General features: G+C 37.5%; 1 protein-coding gene across 5 annotated transcripts in view; it reads left to right on the top strand.

Moving 5' to 3' along the window:
- Positions 1–12039, top strand: part of LOC126161968 (myoneurin-like) — a 76205-nt gene that overhangs the window by 31960 nt on the left and 32206 nt on the right. For 4 of the 5 annotated variants that reach the window (XM_049918154.1, XM_049918155.1, XM_049918156.1 and 1 more), the window contains one exon: positions 2605–3250. In XM_049918154.1, coding sequence (XP_049774111.1) covers positions 2624–3250 — 627 coding nt within the window. In that variant the 5' untranslated portion in view covers positions 2605–2623. Of the gene's footprint in view, positions 1–596; positions 780–2604; positions 3251–12039 lie in introns of all 5 variants that reach the window. The other variant, XM_049918157.1, reaches the window with a different exon arrangement.

Raw genomic sequence — 12039 nt, 5'->3', positions numbered from 1 at the left:
AAACATGTAACCATCACACAGAGGCATATATTACCTAGTTGTTGTGTGTCATCAAAAATTTATATTCTTATTTATTTATTTATGTATCATCTGATGACAACAACAAATATTAAGAAATACTTGTAGTTTGCAATTATACATTTATGAATTTAGGATCAAAGCTAATATGTTTAAATTGTGAAAATTAATAATTCAATAATACTAAAAAAGTAGGACTGTTAATTAAAACAGTCAATCAGAGTTTAACATCTATTGAATGAATCCAATTGATAGCAGTGGGAGCAGCATTAATAAAGACACTTAACGGTCTGGGTTCTTTTTCAGAGAGCAGCCTGTGACAGTATGCCAGATGGTTTGTTGTTGGGTCCCACAATCGCAGGCTGGAGATTTTGGGGTCTCCACTTGCATGTCACAGCATTGCACCTGGTGTGACCGGTTCTTATCCTGTTCAGTGTTGTCACTTCTCTTCTGATCAAACCCAGTAGACTGGCAGATGGATCTTGAACACCTTGATGTTGTTGTGTTGCTGCATTTCATCTCTTGTACCACTATTCTTTAAGTTAAAACTTCGTGTTGTTTCTTTCATAATTCCACAGTTTAGTGTGTGATATCACGAAGGTACATGAGCAGGCTTCAAACTCCATACCTCCACAGCAGTAGCAACGAACCATTACCACTGTGCTACACTGACTTACTCGAAATATACAACACATGCAATGAACTTCAAAATCGATTTTCTCGAAAACCAAGGCCCGTCGCTTATAAACCGGATAGTCAGGGTAAGTGCCTCTGTAACATATCTGAAGTGCATCAAAATCCGTGGTTTACAGTATGGAGGGTACCCTTGTTAGCTTCATCTTAAAAACAATAATTCAATCTATTTATATAGTGATTCTTCCTTTGATAAGTGGATGATTTGTGTAATTCATCTTCTGCCTGTTGATTAATTGCACATTCTTTCCCATGCAATTTAATATTTTAGAAATGAGGAACTCAGTTCATATGTCACAATTGCAGTATAGAAACTTTTATTTTTCAAAGATGATTGGTTTCAACAGTCTTATGCTGCCATCGTCTGATATTATAGAACTTGTTTCAAAAGTTCCATGTTACATTACATGAAGTCAAAGCACAAAAGGCACTCCGCAAATATACATATATTGATTAAAAAGAAAGACACAGTTGGCAAAATGCACATAGTTGATAATATCTGCTATGTCATCTGAACAAGGCACAGCCAGGGCAAAAAATGAAGCTGGCACTAATGACATAGAGCCTCGCCACTTGCACGAGTTCCGCCAGCGCCATGTGCGACATTGAGGATGAAGATATCAACTTCGCCTTGGCCAATTGCCGGCCACATACAATCCACTAATGACAACAACAACGGACAGAAGCCTACTTGGAAGATAGAAGAGCAGCTCTTGTCCACTTGGCTGTAGATCATCGTCCAGAGCTTACCTAGACAGGGAATGTCGTTTAGTGAACTCTTAGAAGTGAACAGACAGTTGTAAATTGCATTTGCTGTGTACTGTGAAGTTTTCCCATGATTATTTGCACTTAGCCATTGAGGGCCTTTTTTGTGTTATATTACACACAGTGTTGTAGATTTCATTATTCGACAAGTCACAAAAACAAGTGAACCTTTTCTAACTCATTTGTGCGACTTTGTTAGTAATTTGTTGGAGTGTTGTAGAACATCCATTCTCCTATCCTGTTACCTGACCCTGGGGCATAGCTGTGTAATAGTGGGAGGGAGAAACTGCCTCAGCGGTGTACTGTACAAGAAGCCGTGTCAGGACCTCACAAACTCGGCCTGCCATAACAACAGTGGCAACTCGGTCTCCACAGCAGTAGTGATGAGACTTTACAAAACTGGCGACGATGGTTTACAAAAACATGCTCATACCATTCATGCATATTGGTATTGGCCATGACTCTCCTAAGCTTTCCACACAGCACTTTGCTAAAATCATCCAACAGTGAGATAGGTAACTTTGTAGGGGATCTGCCATGTCTGTGTTAACACTCCATTTGTGCAGTAAGCTTGAGAGAGTCATGTCCAACGTGAATATACATGGATGGTATGAGAATGTTATCAACTGTGTGTATTTTATCAAGTGTGTGTTTTTTATCAAGATATGTGTACATGTGGAGCACCTTTTGTGCTTCCATAAGATCAGATGATGACACTATAAGAAACTGGTCATCTTGGAACAGTAAGAGTTTCTATACTGCAGTCAAAGCATACAAAGTGTGCCCTTCATTTACAGCAGTACAGATTGCCCCACAGCACAACATGAGGACTTTACATAATATTTTAGAAGTTACAGTCTGCAAACAAAAATTCTTGTTACAGTTTTCTTTTTAGTTCTTATTATTGCAGTTTGATGGTGATAGGTAAGATTTAAGACTCCATTGAAGTTACTTAGAACACTATGAAGCATAGCAAAAACTTCCGGTTTTGATGGAATAAGTTTAATCCAGGGTTATCTACTTATACTTTTTATATGTGAGTGTCTTAAAATAAAAAAATTGCAATGTTTGTCACTTACATGCTTTTGGATTTCAGTGTAAATATAAAGCAGTTTCATTGTGTTACAGGTTTTGTTTCATCTAAAGCATGGGCAGCAGTCACTTGCATGTAGTTTGGGACAATCATATCTCCAATTTGCAAACAGTTCTCTACGAATTCTACAATCGTCATAGCTTAGCTGACGTCACAATATCATGCAAGGATGGTACTTTAAAAGCACACAAAATAATTTTATCTGCCTGCAGCCCGTACTTTGAGACTGTTTTTCAGGAAAATCCGTGTGAACATCCTGTTGTTATACTAAAAGAAATATCATGTTATGAGATGCAAATATTACTTCAGCTTATGTACCGTGGGTCCACTGATGTTCCAGAAGAAGATATTTCTGATATCATACAAACAGCAAATGAACTTAAGGTAAAGGGATTTGTTCAAGCTGCAGTGAAGAATGTTACAGAAGACACAGACAGACTAGAAAACGATTCTGGAATGGATCAGCATAATTCATCTACCATGTTGCCCACTAATGATGATCATGAATATCAGGATGAATCTGACTTACATGTTCTGAAAGACACAAGACAGAATGGAGAAAATTATGGTTTAGAGGATGATGTGGAAAGCAGCAATGGGCTTGTGGACACAAACGACCAGGTTGACAACTCTACAAGTGAGGTGGATCAGGAAATAATGGTATCTTCACCATATTCAGTGGTAAGCTATTCTTATTTCTGTTCTAGCTGAAAACATTTTGCTATATATAGTTTTTGATGCACACAGATATGTCGCCTGCAGAAAGTACACAGATGATTTGCAGAATTATTTTATTTGGACAACAGTTTAGTCAATAATTAACATCCAAGCTTTCTGTTTATAGGAATGAGAGAGAGAGAGAGAGAGAGAGAGAGAGAGAGTGAGAGAGTGAGTGAGTGAGTGGGGGGGAGGGGGGGGGGGAGAGGGAGCAGGGGTTTAACTCTGGAATACCATCAACAATTTTAACTACACACGGTGTAGTTAAATATCAGGAAAAAATTCATATATAGCCTTCTTAGTGAAAAGGGTGAGGGGAAGTGGGATTAAGATAATAGAAAACAATGTGTTAGTGCTGAGTCCACATTTTTTGCAATTCCTAGGCTGATTGGTGACAGTCCCAATGATATTTCTTCTCAAAGAATTTGGGTTATGATGGGAAGAGAATGACATATAAAAAATAGGCATTTTAAAAAAATACTGTAGATTGAATTAGAGATCACCAATTAGGGATCACCAATTTAGTATTGGAGGGCAGTGTGGAGGGTAAAAATCGTAGGGGGAGACCAAGAGATGAATACACTAAGCAGATTCAGAAGGATGTAGGTTGCAGTAGGTACTGGGAGATGAAGAAACTTGCACAGGATAGAGTAGCATGGAGAGCTGCATCAAACCAGTCTCAGGACTGAAGACCACAACAACAACAATGTTCTGCTACAGTTAACTTATGTTTCTTGCTAAAAGGTTAATTCATCCAATAATTTATTTATTCTTGCTACTGGATGGAAACTAAAAATGATCTTCACAACAGAGTTTTGTGCTGTGTTAATCTACATCTACAATGCTAAACTACAAGTCACCGAACGGTTCATGGCGGAGGGTACCCTGTACCACCACTAGTTATTTCCTTTCCTATTCCACTTGCAAACAGTGTAAGGGAAAAACGATTGTCTATATGCCTCTGTATGGGCCCTCATTTCTTGTATCTTAACTTTGTGGTCCTTACACACAATGTATGTTGGTGGTAATTGAATCATTCGGTAGTCAATTTCAAATGCCAGTTCTATAAATTTTTTCCACAGTTTTTCTTGGAAAGAACATTGGCTTCCCTCCAGGGATTCCCCCCATCTCTAATGACCTTGTTGTCGACGGGACGTTAAACACTAACCACCACCACCACCAGGGATTCCCATTTGAGTTCCTGAAGCATCTCCATAACACTTATGTGTTGTTCAAACCTATCGGCAACAAATCTAGCTGCCCGCTTTTGAATTGCTTCAATGTCTTCCTTCAAATTGACTTGGTATGGATCCGAAACACTTGAGCAGTACTCAAGAATAGGTTGCACTAGTGTCTCATATGTAGTCTACCTTACAGGTGAACCACTCTTTCCTAAAACTCTCCCAATAAACCGAAATTGACCATTCGTCTTCCCTACCACAGTTCTCACATGCTCATCCCATCTTATATTGATTTGCAATGTTATGCCCAGATATTTAAATGACTTTACTGTGTCAAGCAGGACACTAGTAATACTGTATCCAAACATGACATGTTTGTTCTCCCTACTCATCTGTGTTAACTTACACCACATTTAGGGCTAGCTGCCATTCATCACACCAACTGGATATTTTGTCTAAGACATCTTGTATATTCCTACAGTCACTTAACTTCGACATCTTACCATACATATACAGCATCATCAGCAAAAAAAACAGCAGATTGCTGCCCACCCTTTCCACCAAATCATTTATGTATATAGAGAACAACAATGATCCTATCACACTTCTCTTGGGCACTCCTGATGATACCCTAGTCTTTGATGAATACTTGCCATCGAGGGCAACATACTGGGTTCTATTACTTAAGAAGTCTTTGAGCTTCTCACATGTCTGTGAACCTATTCCATATGCTCATACCTCTGTTAATAGCCTAATGGGGCACTGTGTCAAATGCTTTATGGAAATATAGAAATATGGAATCTGCCTGTTGCCCTTCATCCATAGTTCTCGATATATCATGTGAGAAAAGGGCAAGCTGAGTTTTGCTTGAATGATGCCTTCTAAAACCATGCTGATTTGTGTACATGAGCTTCTCTGTCTCAAGAAAGTTTATTATATTCAAACTGAGAATATGCTCAAGGATTCTGCAGCAAACAGAAGTCAGGGATATTCTGGTGAGTTGTAAGGATTCTTATCCCAACAATGTTGTTTCCAGATATGAAGTCATATGTGTAATAAATTTGTTTGAAATTGCTGCACTCATTCCAGTGTCGCTAAGGAATAAACATTCGTTCAAATTTACATACACTATTTGATTTCTTGGCACTGCCGTGTTACTTATTCATCACAGTCTTCAGTTAAATAGGAAAAGCAGTAAAACCATTGTACAACACAAAGTCAAACTACTTTTTTTTCATGTTTCTAAAAACCACAAGACCAAGACACAAATTATAGATTTAAATCTTACGCAAATGAACTACATTGCATATTGTTTGTCAGAATGGTGCTGCTGTCTGTCAAGAAGTGGTCAGACTATAAGTCTAATATGCACTGACATTGTTGCCTGCGAATTTGGCAAAGGAAGCTTGTTCAGTTACTTTTTAGTGAAAATTTTTCTGATATTCAATTGTCAGATGTAAGATAAGTTATTTATATTACTCTTGTTACCTCACTCATACATAAATTAATACTTTACTATCAATGTTTAAACAATATGTTTTGGCCTGCAAATGTAGATCCTTGTTTCTTTTGGTTTGATAGTTTAGTCTATGAGCCACTTATGCTGATATGGTGTCTGACAGGGAAAAGTGACAAGGTGATTCCACAATAATAATTAGTTACTTCCATGTATCACACATAATACCACAAGTCAGATTGACTTCTAAACCCTTTTATATCAAAACTACCAACAGTCATTCTGTTCCTTTGTGATAATTTTGAATTGATTAATTTATATTATTTAAAACCATCTCTGTTGTTATATTTGGTCTAATATAAAAACTGACTGAAACCAGTCTGCTTCAGCCTTTGGTGGCACACCTAGAAAATATCAAAAAATCAGAACAACAAATGGGATATACTATTGTGATGGCATTGGCCACATTACTGCTCTAGGTAGGGAAAAGTGAGCACTATGTAAGCATTCAGAAAAAAATGCATATAAGTTCCTATATCTTATTTTCTTTTTTGCTTAAAAATATTTGGTGTGATACCTCATAATAGGTAGATTCAAAATGTGTAAGTGGCAAGTTTCTATCAATAACCTTGATTCAGTGATAATGTCCTAATGTCCCTTAGAGTGGCCATTTTACTTCATCTGCACCTACAGAGTATAAAGTAATATAAAAGTAATTCCCATAATTATCAGTATTGCTAGAATACTGCTAGTCATAATTTGATATTATTACACTTTACAGAAGTGCCCACAGGGGCTGCTTTTTCCTGGTACTATATAATTTGACAAGTTGCAAATCCCTGAAGCTTCTCTGTTGCAATAGTATTTATGGAATACATTATGTGAATAAATAAATGAATGAATATTAGAATTGAATCTATAATTTCTAAGACTACTTTGCTGATTGGCAGTGTTCTTCATAACATTCAAGTGCAAGTTTATTCAAATAGAAGGTGGTGCAGGTACTAAAGTCACAGATATTGTACCATATCAAGATTCTGGAGATGTTCCTTTGTGGTGCAACCTGAAGCTATAATGTCATGTAGTAGGTAGTTTACACAACAAGAAACACATTGTGTGAGTTGCTCAAAAAAAAAAAAAAAAGTTGGAACAAGGCTGAAGCTCTCGAAGCCTCAGAAACCAACTGGTTGTACCTGTAGACACCAATAGAGCATGTTGACTACAACTAACTCTCATGACTTTTCATTGAATGGAAGTTGTAACTATACCTCTGACAAATCCAGTTTAGACAAATGCTGTCCCCTAGCCATTTTGTCATCAGTTCTTCTGGATGTGGGATGTGGTATGTGTTGACCACAGACTGTGCATTAATAGTAACCTTGAAATTGCCACATAGATGGAGCCTGCCAGTAAGTTTCTTGATAATCCCTAACAGTGTAGCTTGTTGGCTGGGCTATAAAGGTTCAGTGAAATCCAAAGCAGTCAGCCTGTTGAGTTCTTCCTTGACTTGATCATGAAGTGCAAGAGGTACTTGCCTAGTCCTGAAGAAATGAGGTTGTGCTTTGGATTTGACAGTAATATACACTGTGGGCTTACTTAACTCAAGTGAAAAAAAGTCCAGATATTCTTTGCACAGTTTATCCAATTCCTAATATGGCACAAGGTCAAAAACCAGGCTAATCGAACCAGCAACTGTGAGTCCCAATGTTGTAAAAGCATCCAAGCCAAACAAAGTTTCTGTAAAAATACTGTTCACTACAAGGACGAACAGTTGCTGGACCACCATCTTGTATACCATCTTCATTGTATACTGTCCAATAATAAAGATTTTTTTGTCTGTTATAATTGAAAGATGGAGCAAGGTAGAAGACAATGAAGGAGAGCAGAGGCAAAGATATATGTTACAATTAATAAGTGATCTTCTGTGCCCGTATCTACTTGTAACCATATGGTGATTCATTAATATGCACATTGATGAACAGCTTTTAGAAACAGTAGCAAGACTGTCACATGCAGGGCTAATGATAATTTTCATGTCCTTAGATTGAGAGATTGAAACTGCAATCAGTCCTGACTGTGCTTGGCATACGGCCACATTGTGTCCTTTCTACAGTGGTGGCAAGAATACTGATACTTTGTGGAGCTGTTTGTCTGGAATGTGGAATTTGGAAATGCTGTACCACCACGATTTCCACTTCCAGAGCTATACTGGAACATGAGTGCCTACCATTGTCCAAGTTGACAGCAGCTACTTCCATCCAGGAATCTGTCAGCCTGCTGCAAGAGTAATGTCATACAATTGTAAAATGGAGAGGACTTTTTATAAAATGGGGTCTTCAAATTGCAGTGTCCATTGGTGGACCTCTTTATTGAGAGTTGATTGAATGATTGCACCCAGAATCATAGTATCAGCATAAGACTCCTTAGACTGGGGAGTAATGAAATGACTTGCAACTCTGCATCCCAAGTTTGATGTAATTGACAGGATTCCTTCCTGCATTGGTAAAATTCTCATGTCATGGAAATAACTTGGCTATGTTGGTGATAATATGACATGAACAACTGATGCATTTCATTAAATGAAAAGAATGCAGGACACTGAAAAGCGGCTAACTTTCCTAGTAAGCGGTACATTTGGGAAAAGATCCACAACAGGAAGAGTGCTTTAATGAAATCATCATCCATTACCTTGAAGGCCATGAAGTGTTGTAGTGGACATTTCTCGTGTGCCTCCCAACCCTCAATGGCCTCATCATAGGTGGGGAAAGGTGATGTGTAAGCTAGCAAGTGTTGAGGTCATGCTAACAGGCTGATCGAAACACTGTCCAACATGGCCACGTGCTCTTGATGCTGCATTTCCAGCTGTTGCTGCAGTAAGTTTTGAAGTGCTACCTACAAGGATGTGCATGTCAAGGTCATCACTTTGGCAAAAAACGTGTGACCATTCAGCTGAACTCATTGCCATTTGTGTAATAACTACACTCACAAATAAGTACTCACAAGAATGAAAATCATGCTAACAAAAATTGTTTAAAGGTTCCATGCATATTCTGAGTGCAATGCCAGGTCGAATCTATATTATATACTGAGAGTCCTGAGAGCAGGGTCAAGTGAACCACCAAGTGAACCACCAAGTGTGTGCCACCAAGGTGCCGGTATGGTCCGAGTGTTACCACATTAATGAACTTCTCAAAAACATTAAAACAAATACTTACGCCAAAATCTGTACAAACTCTTTAAAGTTATATTTACGACAACACTGCTCTTACTCCATTGAACAATATTTAACTGAAATGTAGTGTATATATGAGAATGACATGCAGTTTAAAGATGTAAGCTTAGAAAAGTAACTTTTGTAATGTATTGACTTTTCCATAGTCTCGTACATTAACTGCTTTCATAAACAAATGAACAATAAAAATACAATACAGTACAATGCTGGCATGTTTCCAAAAGGTTTCAAACAATACTGTACCCATTCGGTGTTTTTCAAAAACAAATCATTGTTATGTGCAGATGTTTCACGTTAAAATATCTCACTGATACATTTTGTTTCACATGTTGCTGCCACAGTATTTTCTGTCATGTCCAGTCTCTCTTAGTGTGGATTTCATGATATGGCTTCTTGTTCTTATTTCTTCAAAAATTGTCAGTGTGTCATCTTCTTTTCTTTCTGATGTCTTTTCTTCCCTATTACAAGCAAATATCATGTGCTTAAGATAGCATTTTATGTTTGTAGTCTTGCTAGTCAATCTTGTGCACCAACTGGATCAAATGTCATGTCTTGTCACTCACTGCTTCCTATGTCATTGATATGTGTTCCATGTTTTCTGTGCTATTTTTCCTCTCTTTCTGTGTGGTTTTTGGTGTCTTGTTGTTCCCAAAATTAATTATCTTGCAAAAGCTGATTTTAATTCTAGGTAGCTTGTTATATCCTTGATAGTATGTTCATCTCAGCTAGTCCTTCTAAATAACTTGGTTATGCACTGGATTGTTTTGCTTTTAAGTCACATTTCTGGAAAAATGCCTTTAAAGGTAGGTTAACTGTTTTCTAAATGTAGATTCCTCATGAAAAAAAATTTGTAAAATCAGCACTTAGCTAAATTATATTAGTTAGATATTTAGATTTATGCTTACAGTCCCATCACATTTTACACAATTCCTCAATCATATTTCTTTCTTTATTAACCCCCTTCCTTATGACTGCCATTACTTCTGTTTGTTCCTTAAATATGCTTTAAGTGTGGATTTTTTTGTTCTCACAGTGGTTCATGTATTTGGCATTTTTCTATGTTGTCTTATGCCTAGATTTCTCTTTCTCTACTATTGTCACCTGCTCTTTCGTTCTCACTTTCTGCTCTAGTTTAATCTGTTGTTGCCTCTTTCTATTCTGGTTATATGTTTTGTGTTATGCGATTTTGCTTTTCTATTACTGGTTTGAGACCTCGTTTTACGTCTTTTGTCACTCATGCCTGAATTATGTCATATTTTTCACTCTTTATTTACACCTTTATCAATTTTATGAGCTTTCCATGAATGTGTAATTGTTTTGGTAGCATCTTCATTTCCGGTATTCTTGTCCATTACATTAATGGCCAGCAATCCTGATTGCTGCGATTCTGATTCAATTTTGATAGTACATATTGTTTTTTTTCCCCACTCTGATCTTATTGTTATAACTCAACATTTCCACAACATTAGCTATAATTATCATCATAGATCCAAAAATATGGTTATACAAACATCAGTAACTGCATAATTAACAATGTTATCCTCCCAAAAGGCAAAAAACAGTTCTATGCCAAAGTGCACATACTTTTCACAACGGTTTGTTTATTCTGTGTTAATTGCACTGGCTTCTATTTAGTCTACTAATTCTGTGGCATGATGATTTTTCTAATATGCTTATGTGAGCTGTAACCTTTCAGTACTAATAATCCTGTTTGATATTGTATCTCATATTACAGCATGTAGGCTCAATCACACAGTTTTTAACACACATTCTGACTTGTTATTACTAATACAATACAATCCAAATTGTCATATACTATAACTGATACCTAGCACAGCCTCCATCCCAGAGCTTTTGTTAAAATTTTGCCTCTCTTTCTTTGCATTTTCTCACCATAAAGTAAGTTCATGGCATGTTGCACTTACAGTAGTTTTACTACTTATTTCTTTATTCAAAGGAAACCATGGCAGAGACATCTTCCTTCTCTCTTCCTCCTCCCCCTTGTTTTCTATTTAGAATAATGGAAATGTACTCATATAGTCATACTACTAGGAAAGAAGCCTTATCTGTTATGGGCCATACCAGGTTGAAAATTAATGACTAATTGCTCCAAATCTGTGGAGCTGTTCCACAGTACCATTAGGAGTGCAATGCTAGGCGAAAATCTGGTTCATGGCAGGCAATGTTGAAAGTGCTTTAAAGATGTGTGACTCAAACTGTTTTCTCTGTATCTTAGGGCTACGCTGAAACAGACAGTCCATTTGTGAAAGTGCATCATGGGCACAGATGCTGCTGTTGCACCTTCCATTGGATAGACCTCAGGTCAATGAGAGAAATGTCCAATCTATGCCAGGCAGTAAAATATCTTTCAATGCTTGTAAAGGTCTATTGATGTCAATATGAACATGCTCAAGTCACTGACTAGGTGGAGTGAAAAAACTGAGTGGAGATGGTAACATGCTGAGTTATTTTGTTGTCCTGATAAACTGCTAGAACCAAGAGGCTCTGTCTACCCTGTCCAAATCTTTAGCTACTAAGGAGGCGGCCATGTATAGGCAAAAGTGTCAGAACTCCCTGGCTACCACGTCTAGCCCATTGTATCAAATCCTGCCTCTCGCAAGTGGCATGATTTTTAGAGTTGATGTCATGCTTAATTCTGGTAAAAACTAGTACTATATCTCTGTCTCAACATACGTACAGGGGCCACAGGCAAGCAGAAGGTGTAACCTTGCCAGTATGTTCACGGAGAGATTTGAGGAGAAGTCATTAGAGATGGCTAGATACAAACCATATGCTTTTTCAGGAATGTCGATGATACCTTTGTGATCTGGCCTCATGGTAGGGATAGGCTCACTGATTTTCTGGAACGTCTAAACTCACGTCA

The sequence above is a fragment of the Schistocerca cancellata genome, chromosome 2 (assembly GCF_023864275.1).
Source record: "Schistocerca cancellata isolate TAMUIC-IGC-003103 chromosome 2, iqSchCanc2.1, whole genome shotgun sequence".
NCBI classification, from domain to species: domain Eukaryota; kingdom Metazoa; phylum Arthropoda; class Insecta; order Orthoptera; family Acrididae; genus Schistocerca; species Schistocerca cancellata.
Note: the sequence above shows the minus strand (reverse complement) of the source record. Positions and strands in the feature narration are given on the sequence as shown.